We start from the raw sequence: 13096 nt of genomic DNA, 5'->3' as shown, positions 1-13096 counted from the left end.
CTGCACAGTCACTCTTGAAGACTTTAAATGAACCATTTTAAGATTACCTTGTGATCTAAACTCGTATGTTAGAGTATACAGCGGTCAGCCACAGCATTATAACCACTGACATGTCAAGTTGATGACATTAATCGTTCCCTTAATTTCAATGTGCTGCTGGGAAACCTTTTGTGCTGGCATCCACAAGGGTGTTAATTTGACATTTACCACCAACCTTTACAGTGTTGGCCCTGCACCTTTTCAGAAGACGTTAGAAACGCATTGAAACGGCGCCGGCTCAAGCTCACAGCATTCACTCCACTCTCCCCCGTCTCTCTCATTCAAACCCATTCAAATATCCAGCAACTTAGTTGAGATCTCCCAGAAGAGCCTAGCTAACTGCTGAAACTTTATTTAGAACACTTTTGTCTGTTCCACCTTCATCAGGTACATGGACTACTGTAAGAAAAGTTTCATGTCTAAATATACACAACAGCAGTAAATGGATTAACGACCTTTATACAGTCCAAAGGTATGAAAAGGTGAACTCTTCTTTCACTAAACACAGTATGTTCCAGGCTGACAATTAAATATGGCACACATGTCTTTACTTCCAACCTTGGAGTATGTTATGTTGATTTGGAAAACTGCGTATGGCGTGTTGATGTATTTTTGATACTTTTGAAATTGATGCAGAGTATTTGGTGTCATTTAGGGCAAAATGCTGAATTTCACTTTCTAAAAACCTGCCAAAGCTAGATTTTTATGTTGTATGTTGGAGTCAAATTGGTAAAAAAAATACATCTACACCTGGAGTGTTGTCCTCTGGTTGGATTTTTTGATAACTGAATGTAGATGTATTTTTTTATGTATACAAACACATGGACGTTCTAAGCCCATATATCTGATGAAGGGTGGACAGACTGAGATTCACGAGTAAGCAAGACGGTGTGGCGCCAGACCAAAAAAAGTTGCTTACATGTTTTTGATCAGTAGAAACTTTTTCTGTGTATTAACTTACAGTAATTGTATGTTTAATCCTTTTTCAAAATGATGATGCACCCTTCTTCCTCTGTGAGTGGATGGGTGAGGGCTGCACTCAACTCCTCAAATCTGGTGAAGTTGCTCTTTCAAGTCTTTAACAGTGTGTTTGTGACAGGTCATCAAGTCCACGTCTGAAACAGAGACCGAAGAGGGTGCTCAGAGTGTGGTCAGTGTCAAGGTTGCTTCTAATATCACTGCTTACTGCAATGCCTCCAATGAGCACGGCACCGACTTGGTGACCTTCAACATTAAAGTCAAAACCAGTGAGTTCCTTCTGCTTTCCTGTCTGAACTCTTTGTTTTTATACTCGTGTATGTCTCGGTCCTCCTTCCCATGTCCTCTGTGTCTTTGTTTGAAGGCCTTGGTCTCTGTGCATCGTGTTGCCTGTGATTCCGCACGCCTCACAGTGTGTTGTTGTTGCTTCCAATGAGACACTGTGAAGCTGTGCGGCTGTTAATGTGAACCCCTCTCCTCCCTGGTGTTGTAATGTGGACTGTCCTCGCTGTTGTGCCCTCTGCCTGTTTTCAGCTTTACACAGCACCACACAAGCCACCACACAAGCCACCACACAAGCCACCACCACTACAACCATCACTACCATTTCCAGTGCTGCAGGTAAGACCAGCCCCTCTGAGCCACCTGCTTTGGACATCTCGATCAAATCAGCTTCAAGAAGCAAGAAGGCGATCTTATAACAAAAGTTGACTTGAGAGTGAGAGTGATGTCAGAAAAGGTTCTCCACGTGTTCAGTGACAGGCATTTTATGGGCTTGATTTATTCTGGCCGTGCTGCTTTTAAGGGACAGGCAGTAATATTGAGAGTAAAAAAACTAGAAAAGCACCTGAAGGCTGTAGTAATTACTACAGTGGCATGATTAATAGGTCATTACAGCGGTGTTGGCACTGGTTTGGTGTTCTTTCTACAAAGTAATAGATTTAAACAGCTTACATCACTGTTGTTGGTTATTGCTGCAAGGTGTTTTATTGTCTTAATTTGTCAGTTCAGTTGTTATTTTCTGCTCTTTAAATCATAAAACTTACGTTATGATCTTTACAAATGTCAAAATAAAAGCTATATAGCCAGATGATAAAGATGACATTGTTAAGCTTCAGCAGAAATCTGTTACAGTTCGTCAGTAGAGCATTTCTGTCTGCAAATGTGGTGTGCAGATGCGTGCACAGTGCGCACACACACACACACACACACACATCAGTGTTAAGGAGCCTATGCTTTAAATGCACTCAGATTGAGTCTCCTGACTCCCATTACAGGAAGCTGCCTTGTGTTTTTCTGTCTCTGTCTCTCCTTTCTCTACGTACGTCATGCCAGGAAATTTCCAGCCCTGCGCAGGAAAACTGTGCTGGGTTAATGTTTCTCTCTTGTGAAATGAGATTAAACAGGGCTACTCTGGGAAATGACTGCTGTGCCACTGACCACAGTTCCCCTGTCAGACTAGCTGTTTAGCTTCAACTCACAGATTAGATCCCCTCAACATTTATGCAGGCTTGTACTGAATATACCAAAATATATCAAATGCGTGTATGTGAGCCCTGCTGACATGACTTAAAACCACCAACTGATAATTGTACTCGTTTGGTTTTTCTCAGTTGTAACAGAAACCGCTAACCCACCAAAGCCAATCGTGAAAGGTTTGTATGTTTTGCTGCTGCAGGTTTCTCTGCTTAAGGCAAAAAGCTTCCATTCACTTGCCCATCGCTCTTCCTCCACGCTCACGTTCTGCAAATACTTCTCTCCTGATGAACAATACATGATTGAGTTGTTCATCATCTTCGCCCCCTCCTGTGCATGTTGTCATGCTGTTTGCTGCATAAGCGCACCTCTCCTTCTGATCAACTTTGCCCTTTTCTTTAACTTACCAGGTTTCAATCACCTGAATGACGCGAGAGCTACACTCTTTAGAAAACGCTGTCTAAAGCACCCATGCCTTTATCAGATTCTTCTGCCTCCTCCAGGTGCAGTGAATCACCTCGAGTTTGTTCTTGTGCTTCTTTTTCTCCACCAGAAAGCAACGGTTTTATCATAGCAATCGTCATTATCTTCGTCCTGCTTCTGGCCATCTTGGGCAGCGTGCTGTATTTTCTCTACAAAAAGGGCAAGATCTGCGGCCGATCTGGCAAGCAAGACCTGTAAGTACAGTGGGGAAAGGAAAAAAGATGGCCCCTTTTCTATTTCTGGTCGAAACTGTTTTATCACCCGTGTTTCTGATTTAACAACTGAGGGGGGGAAAAAAGGTTTTGCCAGGATTCACTTTTCTTTGAGGGAGAAATGAGACAGGTTTGTTGGAAAATAGACGAGTCCACGTGTGTGGGAAGCCGTGTCAGATCAGATGAACATGTAAAACACAAGTCCCTTTTAACCAAATGTCTTTAGACTTTTTGTTTACTTGTATGTAAGTGTATCATTTTTCCAGCTGTAACTCAGTTAGACAACTGGAGTACCTAGTAAGGATTGAGAAAAGCTCATTGATTTAAAATAAATTTTGCAAGTGCATCCAAAGAAACGGAATCAAAGTTAAGGAGGGGAAAAAAAAAAGAGTTAGAGTTAAAAAGTTTTAATCACAATGGCAGGACTCCAACTCCAGACTCTTGGGTTAAAAACTAGATAAAACTCATTTGTTTTATCTACTCAAACACTACAAACGTATTTTTATATAGACTCTGAATACAAGCAGAATGGCGTGAAAGACATAAAGTAAGAAGCACAACTAGAGCAAAAAAATTTTCCACGAAAAAAAAAGTGATTTGAAAAAAATTAAAATAAATAAAACATGGCAAAAACTTCTCAAGTCAAAGATGACATACGATAAATATTTAATAAATGTAGATAATGCATCATCAAAATCTATTCTCCTTTGTCTCTTGGGGATTTTTGTAATGAACACATCAATCATAACATATGATAAGTTGTTAAGAATAATCTTCAAAGCTGGAGCGTATGGGTTCAGCCTTCAGCACAGTATTCGAGCTCTCTATGATGGCTTGATTTCATATACAAAGTATCATTTCACTAAAAATAAACAAATAAAACCACAGATAACTCAGTCGGTTGATAAACTGCATTACATTTAGTTTTGTCAGCTTGGCTGCTGTGCAACTATATACTGATTATCTGTGGACATTTATTTTAATAGCAAGGCCAGTTTATTTGTAGAGCACAATTCAAAGTGCTTTACAGCTACATAAAATCACAAGAAGGCAAGTAAAATCATTCCATAGAACATGAAAATAATCATTAATTCAATTAAAAGCAAAGAGTGCAGATAAAATACTTTCACGGCTGAAGAGAACAGCCTGGATTTAAACATTGTCAGAGTTGAGGCCTGTCTCACACTGTTCCAGATTTTAGGAGCATAAAACTGAAACGCAGCCTCACCTTGTTTAGTCCTGACTCTGGGCACCATCAGGAGACCCCTCCCTGAGGCTCTGAGTCCCAGTTGGTTCATATTGGCTCTAACATGTCAGTGATAACAGTGATACTTTGACGCTGGACCAATCAATCAACACATGCAGAAAAAACCTCAGCAAATTTAGAAAATGCAGACACAAAAGTTGATCAGAAACATAAATCTGTACTAATGCGAGCATATCTGGCAGTAATGTTGGCTGATTGATCGTTGGCCTCCCCGCTCACTAAATAACTGTCATCATATTGTCACTGAGCGTCTGGGTCATTGAATTGAGCCTGTTTTTGTCCTACCAAAGGACCAAAGAGAGGTCCAGCAAAGATAACATTGTGGTTGAGATGAAGAGCGACAACACAGAGGAAGCGATTCTCCTCGGGGTCAACGGGGAAAAACAGCCACCCAACGACCAGGTAGCTAATCCTGAACAGAACTGGCTCAGAAGTGATGAAATTATGTTAGTCTGCTAACGTGATTACTGCTCCCAACCCTCCCTCTGCGTGTGTTCCCCCTCTGCAGTAAAGGGTGGCGAGTACCCACACACGCAGAAGCGAGCCGGTGACCGCAGGCCCACCGACAGATGCTCCTGTTCTTCCCTCTCAGGCTCAGACCTTCACATGCCTTCAAGCCTCCACCACAGCTCCTCGCCCCACAGCTACATCATGGAAAACGCTCAGTTATCCGTCACTTCATATCACGATGGACGACCGATGGTCAAATTAATCCAAGCTGCAGCCTTTGCTTACTGTCCGTTACTCCCCTCAAGCTTTAATGAGACGTGATTTGAGAGCTCCATTTCATAGCTGCGTTGATGAATCCTCCATGTTTAAAGCCAAGGATGAACCTTTGACTGAACCTCTCCTTACCGCGAGCCTTCTGTACAGCCGATTGTCTTAGAACAATACTTAGAGCACAAAGCTGACCAGGGACTGTTTTTATACACAACTCGGCATCACCTCAGGCAAAGCAATCACTGAAGAGCAGCCTGAAGCAGCTCCATTAGTGTACATATTATAATCGTATGTATATATTTCTTTATTTAAAATAACACGGTAGTAACGAAAAAAACAAAAACAAAAAAATAAATGACCAGATAGTGTTTTTATGCTCTTCTACAGAGAACAAGGGGAGCTGAGGCCTTGATTTTTATTCTTGTTACTGTCTCTCCTGTTATGTTTTGGTCTGTGCACTGAAAGTTTGGGTTTCTAGCGATGCCTCCCCTCTACAGCCACTTCACACTTTCACCAAATCTATGCTTTTTAGCTACAAAAAGATACTTTCAGGTAATTTAACCGCATATCATACACATTTACCCCCCCCCCCTTTGTTTCTATCCAATGTTAATTAGATTCCATCATTGTTTTGTCTCACATCGCATGTTTTATGAAATCGATTTCAAGATTCGTCCGCAGTCAAGTGGCAAAGATGCCGTACAAGTGACATTCAAAGCTGTGTTTAAAACCTCCACATTTTGTTCTGTTATGTTTTTATTTAATTTGTGGTGCACTGATTTCTTCGTGATTATTCACGCAGTTGTGTTTCTCTGTGAGACGGCTTTCTTTGATGTGATTGTATGTTAATGAATTATACTTGTATGGCTATTCTTACCCCCTTTTTTTTTTTTTTTTTTTGGAAAATGGAAAAAGTAAGGATAATGTTGTTGCAGAATCACGGCATGCAGTTGCCCTTGTTACAAGGCAAAGACGCATGTTTCTGTAAAATGAATTCCCTTGTTGACTGAAACTTGAAATAATCTGTCCCAGAGACACAGAATCCCCCTCAGATGCCTTAAATTGACAACCACCCGTCATTTAAATGTTATTGCTCTTCTGTTGGTAACCATATATCTGACTACTGAGGAGGGGGGAATGACTGTGACTCCAGATGCAACACAAGTTTGAAGACAATCAAGCCGTTGTACCTTCCTACTTTGCTTCTAACAACTACCACTGTCGAAATGAGTTTTTAATGTTTGAAACGCCTTTAAAACCCTTGGGAGTTGTAAAATATACTGTAATTGTCATCGGTGACATTTAAAGTAATTTACGAACAAATGTATTGTTTGTAGTTTTTTTTTTTTTTTTTTTGGAAAATTATACCAAATAAAACGAAATGATCAGAAATGGAAAAGTGTTTCAATATTGGCAACAGCTTGATGTAATTTCGAAGTGTAAAATCTGCATTGCTGTTGGCTGCAGCCCCCCAATAGGATACAGTCAGCATAACGTCAGCCCCTCTGAAGAGCATTTACAGGTTGGTATTTAATTTAAAAAGAAAGTTGGATAAAATAATTGGCCTCCAATTAATGAAATGATATCTCCTTAGAGTTAATGTACAGCTGGTGAGCAGGGGGTATACATATAAATGCTTGGGTACAGGCAAAGAATTTCAAGAAATGTAACATTTTACCTTGAACCGTCGTCCTGCATGAACACAGCTGTCCCCTTTTGGAAACACCAGGCATGTTTATTAGGTGACTAAGATTTTTATGTGATGGTTATTTGATCTACGCGCAGGGCAGCCAAATCACAATTGGGGTTTTAATGCAGTAACTGAATGCATTCTAAAGCAAGGAGATTGATTATCCAATAACCGAACGAAACCGCTGCCATTCTCACCAGTTTCCGTGCTTTATTTTCCATTTTTAATATGATTTACCCTTTAAAACAGAGCAGTTTGTTTTTACTGTGACAAAATATAAGCATACAAAAGACATAATGCTTCTGTTTAACATTTTTATTAACAGCAATGTGCATACTTCCAAATTGATATGAGCTTTAAAAACCATTTAAAAAAAACAAACAAAAAAAAAACCTAATGAATGCCTTTTACAGATGAGAATCAATGCGGCAAAGTGGGACGACGGCTCCCTCTTCTGGCAGAAAATTGAAACTGGACCACAGTCAGTCTAGGAGGGGTTGAGGGAGGGAGAGCATCTGAGGCCGAGCACAGATCTGGGAGAGGCGAGCTGAAGCCTCTCGCAGAAGAGCACTTGCACTAACGGGTGAAGTCGGATGCGACAGATCACAAAACGGAGGCATTACCGCACATTCTCGCCTTCTGAGACCAAAAAAGTACAGATCAATAACCTGAAAACTCTTCAAAAACAAGGCCTTTTCTGAAACACGGTGAGGATCTCTGAACGTATATGGCACAGATCATGAAATTAATCACACAAGTAAACAAAACCTTTGGAACAAAAGTACATGTACAGGAATGCAAAATGAAATTAAAAACAGCCATTTTTCTCTTTTCGGATCAGTTTTTTTTGTTTTTTCTTCGTTTTCCTTTTTGAAAGTTGCTTTTCTTTAGAGTGACAGTATCAAAGCACAAATTGGTATACTGTGCAAACACAAAAGTAAATAATACATGACGATGACACGCCGTCTTTGAAACGGTAACAAAACATTGGTACAGTATTGAGGTTTGCGGACCTTCTCGTCCATTCTCGCCCGTCATTCAAGAAGTTTTTAAAGGCAACTAAGAACAGAGAGAGAATAAAAAGAATGAAAATGAAAAAAAAAAGAGCACTAGAGGATGGCCAGACAGCCCACCGATGGCTTACAAACAGCATTACCAGGAATAAACTGGAGCCGATTAGCTGTCCACATGATGGACACCCTCCCACAGAAAAAACATCTTCATATTCTGGGAGAGCTTCAAGTTAATGTACCTAAAAGCTGCTTGTGTGAATTTTTTTTTTTTTTTTTTTACCCCATTCATAGTACCTGAAAATGAAGCTGCTGTTTTTTTTTGTTGTTTTTTTAAAAAAATTTTTAAACTGCTGCCAACACAAAATACAAAAAAAAATAATAATAAATGAAAAAAAATGAAGAAAACAAACAAAAAAAAATGTGCAAGTTATTTTGCGACAAATACAAAGTAAGAGGCTACTTGTGTGACTTCATTAGGCGGATACTTTTTTGGCTACGCATCACCCGGATGACTGGACAGCTGGCAGGTCAGCTGCCATCGATGCCAAAGAGTCTCCCTCTGGGTTCGAACGCCATTCGTTTAGACAAAAAAAAAAAAAAGAAAAGATTCCTGAGTTAGTTTCTTACAGTCGGCCCAAACACTGATTTTAATGTAGACATTGGGGTTGGGGGCCAGCAAACCAATGAGCCTACTTCTTTTTTTTCAAAAGCCTCAGCAGTCACGTCCTTTCATAGAAGCAAACGCTGGGACTGAAAGGGAACCGATGTGAAAGAGAAGCCTAAAATCAGTTAGAAAATGGCTGGTTTCCATATCCAAAGTATTTCGTTTGCTTTCTAAATGTTGCTAATATAGCCTGCTTATAGAGAATATACACATATATATTCATATATAGTGAAAAACAAAGTTAAAAACACTGATGAATCAACAGCTTGGGAGGGTTTACAGGCTCACAAGCTGCTTGTACTTTCAAGTATGCTACATTACGGACTGGAAAGACATGATACTGTCACTTTAAAGAAGCACGATGACGGTTAAACACATTATTCACAAATGTACATTTAAGGCTTAATTGTTTAGCACTAACAATAGTAGCAGCAGTGAAGCACTTCTGAATTAATAACATCATTGATGATCATATTACAATAATATATTACTAAAGTAAATCAAAGAATTTTCTTCCTTTTTTTTTTTAAACTTTGTTTGTTTTGTAACATTGAACTGAGCTGGAGGCAGAAACTTGAACCAGCCGGCAAAGTTTGACAGACAGAGGAAAAAAAAAATAAAAATAGATCGCCATAGATCGCACAACACCAGCCTGTCCCGGTGCAGGGTGGCGCGTCCTCCATTGACCTCGCTGCCAGGCTCTGACAGCCAACGCTGGGCCACGCCGCCGCGTCGCTGGGAGCAGCGGTACGATTACAGAGCGCGAGTCTTGGTACACAGACTGTAATTCCACATTCATGTTGCACGGGAGCGAGGGGTTTACGCAAGAGCAGGCCACTAGAAGCGCGTCTGGCAAACACACACACGCACGCACACACATACGCACGAACAAGCATGCTCACGTACACGTAACACACACTAACTGTCAGCAACAAGTCCAGACTCCAAACCACCGTCATGCTACGTTGAAAAAAAAAAAACAACAAAACAAAACAAAACAAAACACGACACAGCAAAAAACAAGCCAGTTTTTCCTAGAAATGAAAAGTACCAAAGCAAAACTGTTAATGAAAAGGCCGGATCTGACTCAGTTCATGATGAAAAAGCTGCTGCGGACCAACACATCCTGATGAGGAAGACACCCCCAACTCTTCCTCGTTCTTCCTCCCTCGGTGGGACAGAAAGAGCCGAATCCCCTTTTAATCTCCGATCCCCGCCTACCCAGCCGACACCCTCATAGCTGAAACCATTTTCACATATCATATATGCACGTACTCTATATATTACACACATTTACTCATATATTAAATTTTCAAATAGACATACATTTTTTTTTGTTTTATTTGTGAGGTGTTGGTTACATTTTTCAGCAAGAGGCTTCGACATGAAAGATAAGAATCCGTCTTCTCAGAATTCTTACGAAAGTCGTAGGTTTTGTGGCGTTCAGTCACCGCTCCCAACCCGGTCAAGTCAGTCCCGAATGGATGCTCTTGTAACTGAAGCGGCCTGCTGCGGCAGTTAAGAAAAGAAAGAAAAAAAACAACAAAGGCCAGACACTGTTGAAAGCGCATGGAGTGCAGGGCGCCGAGTCATAGGCAGAGATACCGTGAGCTCGCTGGAGTAACAGCCAGTTAAAAATCCACAGGGGCGAAGGGAGTCATCCAGCACCGGGGGTCGTGCTGCAGGCAGCGGGCTTTGGGTTGGCCTCTGCCAACCTAAACCAAACCAGGCTGGGCCAAGCGAGGGCAAGAGAGCAAACACATGACAAGAGGCACCACGATGTGCTATGTGAGAATATGTGCGGTGGAGGAGACGGAGACAAACTCGCGGAGGATATTCTTGGCCATTTCTATATTGTTTTGTGCAATCATCAGTGCTTTCTGGATGTCCTGGTAAGAGTATCCCTGACTCATGAGGTGCTCGATTTCGCTACTGATCTGGGGGTTGGCTTCTCCTCCCGTTGCTCCACAGCTGGGTGGAGCCGGGACAGGTGGGACGGGGCTGTGCCGACGCTCGGAGTTGATTCGTCTGGGCAGAGGCTTCGGAGGTCTCTCTGGTGCGTCCATCTGCTCCAGCAGGACTGAGGAAACAGGATTGGGGTTGAATCAGAAACAACTCATTTACAGACAGTCCGAGAAGGCCAGCCTGAGTAAAGATTTATTTAAATGGAAACAACTTTGATCTAAAAAATGTTAATCACTACAACTATACCTAGAGTATGCTACAGACTCTTCTTAAAAAAAAATAAATAAATAAAAGGCAAAGCCTTTTAAGCTTTCCGCTGTGGCGACATTTAGCAAAGAACTCAAAGACTTCCATTATATTCTGAGAGTTTGTCAGCTTGATGCAGAGCGATTTAATTAGTTCCCAGATACAAAGATCCGGATCCTCGGCAGGACGCTCAGACACGGCAGTCATCTGTTAGAAATGTCAACTCTCAAAAGAGATGAGAGCGTCATTGTCAGAGGAAAAGATCATTCAATAAACAAACCGTTTACCTCGCAAAGGTTTTCCATAAGAACAACAAGGAAATGTCACCACTCCTCCAACAAGCTTGTCACTCCACCAAAATGCTCAACAACAAGCCCTCGTTAAGCGCTGGATTCTGTACTCTACTGCTCAGATATTTGTTAGGCAGATGGTTTCCAATCTCAGGGTCTGGAGAATCCCATCTTTTAACTGAGATGATAATAACCATCCCAGCTGTTCACATACAGCAGGGAACATCGCGCTTCCGTTCACACTACTGTTGCTGCTAACCAAAGGCACAAAGTCTTCCGTCTCGAAGCTGTTCCCTCTGCACATTGGTTTTGTTCTGGCGGTTTGTTACTCAGACGGCAACAATCAAACCAAACAGATTCTGTTCTACTGAGTAAGACAATCCACAGCCTTTTAAATTGATACTTTTCCACAGAGTGCGGCAGGCCTGCTGGAGCCCCTGACCTCCACACAACCCTGCAGACCGTGACAGAGGACGTCTCAGTGATTAACGTGAAAATAAGCCGTCACAGTAGGTCGTTCCACGTAAGCTGCTTCCACCAACCTGCAGGAAGCACTGACTAAATGTCACTGACGTTACAGAACAGCTCTCCATATTATTGGTCTCAGATGCTGTGGCAGATCATGTTCAGCAGTAAATTCATGACAGTCAAAGACCAAATTTGCCTATCATGGGTCTGGAAAAAAAAATAAATCAGCATCGTGTTTCAGCCTAATACCAGCGAAGAGTCAAAGGACCTCTTTAAAACTTAAGTCCAAAGCGATGGCAGCATACTTCTTACAATGTCACATTCTTTCTTTACGCATACAGTAAATGCCACCACATCTGGGAAATTTGAACTTGTAAGTGTAAAAATCCAAAGATCAGCGCTTTTAACAACAATCACAGAAAACAATCGCCTTATTCACTCGATAAAATTCTTATTACAGTATTTTTCTAGCCAGGTAATGTTTTACAACCAGAAATGTCCATCTGGGCATCTTAGCGCAGAGCAGCCTGTGAGCTGGGTCAAATGTTATCAACCTTGCTATATGTTATTTGAAGCAATACTTCCACAGCCCTGGCCACATGCACTGCATATAAGATGTTCAGAAACATAATAGCCTGGTATACTTAAATATTAACAACAATAATCAACTAAAGAAATAAGTTCTGCACATATTTGATGCATTAGAAAATAGTTTCACTTACCTGCTGCAGCTCCAGCATCTGAATCCAGAGAAAAGCGATTGAAAGCAGCCGCAGAGCTTGACGAAGAGGAGGAAGAAGAAGAAGATGACAAAGACCCCCCTAGTTCTGAAATGGTCCGTCGGGCAGGGGGCAGCGGCAGTCGGGGCTTTGGGAAGTCATAGCCATTGTCCTCTTCCTCCCCGTCTTCAGCTGCATGGTCTCTGGGACCGTTGGTCATCGTCAGAGGGGGCAACTCTGAATAGTCTGGAGGGATGGAGGACAATGTGTTTTATCTTTTCAGTAAATAATGAGCACAGGGCAACTCAAAGTTAAAACCAACTTTAGGAAAATTCCCATTGAGAGGTTAGAGTCTGTATTTGGTTCAGCAGGGATACGTTTTGAAGGACACATAAAATGAAACGCTTGTCTTTTCTTGGATGCAACTCGTTCTGCAGGCAGTGGATTGAAATACCCGAGTCTCTGGCTTGTTGTGACCTGGCCTGGATGTTGTACATGGCTTCATACATTTGAGGTCCATCCTCCAGATCAGCCAGCGTCAGCCTACAACAACCAACCACAACAAGAAATGAACCCTTCAAGAACCAACAAAACACTTTTGACTTCTTTTCTGTTGAAGTGGGAGAGCTTTAAATACCGTGAGTTGATTGTGGGGGCATGGGTCTGTGGCAGAAGTGCTGGTGGAGGCTGAGGTTGTGGGGGTCTTGGGATGGGTGGAGCTTCCAATGCAGACGGTACCGCGATAGGACGATGGGGGGGGACCATGTACTCCGAGTCCTCCTCACTGTCCCGCGCCTCATCTCCCGTCATTTGCCTCAAGACCGGAGACGGTCTGGGAGCAAACCAGGAATCCAAGATTTACAGAA

At 41.8% G+C, this 13096-nt stretch overlaps 2 protein-coding genes across 5 annotated transcripts in view; one reads left to right on the top strand and one right to left on the bottom strand.

Moving 5' to 3' along the window:
* Positions 1–6567, top strand: part of mcamb (melanoma cell adhesion molecule b) — a 38964-nt gene extending 32397 nt beyond the window's left edge. The window contains exons 12-17 of one of the 3 annotated variants that reach the window (XM_075473487.1): positions 1139–1286; positions 1552–1638; positions 2631–2672; positions 3047–3170; positions 4746–4857; positions 4964–6567. In XM_075473487.1, the coding sequence (XP_075329602.1) occupies positions 1139–1286; positions 1552–1638; positions 2631–2672; positions 3047–3170; positions 4746–4857; positions 4964–4966 (516 nt within the window). In that variant the 3' untranslated portion in view covers positions 4967–6567. The remainder of the gene's footprint in view (positions 1–1138; positions 1287–1551; positions 1639–2630; positions 2673–3046; positions 3171–4745; positions 4858–4963) is intronic. The other 2 variants (XM_075473488.1, XM_075473489.1) reach the window with 2 other exon arrangements.
* A 598-nt stretch (positions 6568–7165) lies between these two features.
* The window catches only part of cbl (Cbl proto-oncogene, E3 ubiquitin protein ligase), a 35759-nt gene continuing 29828 nt past the window's right edge, over positions 7166–13096 (bottom strand). For both annotated transcript variants that reach the window (XM_075473485.1, XM_075473486.1), the window contains exons 13-16: positions 12868–13062; positions 12685–12773; positions 12234–12476; positions 7166–10622 (exon numbers count right to left, since the gene is read on the bottom strand). In XM_075473485.1, the coding sequence (XP_075329600.1) occupies positions 10327–10622; positions 12234–12476; positions 12685–12773; positions 12868–13062 (823 nt within the window). In that variant the 3' untranslated portion in view covers positions 7166–10326. The remainder of the gene's footprint in view (positions 10623–12233; positions 12477–12684; positions 12774–12867; positions 13063–13096) is intronic.

The sequence above is a fragment of the Odontesthes bonariensis genome, chromosome 9, assembly GCF_027942865.1.
Source record: "Odontesthes bonariensis isolate fOdoBon6 chromosome 9, fOdoBon6.hap1, whole genome shotgun sequence".
NCBI lineage: Eukaryota > Metazoa > Chordata > Actinopteri > Atheriniformes > Atherinopsidae > Odontesthes > Odontesthes bonariensis.
The sequence above is the reverse complement of the archived record's forward strand: the minus strand, read 5'-3'. Positions and strand labels throughout refer to the sequence as shown.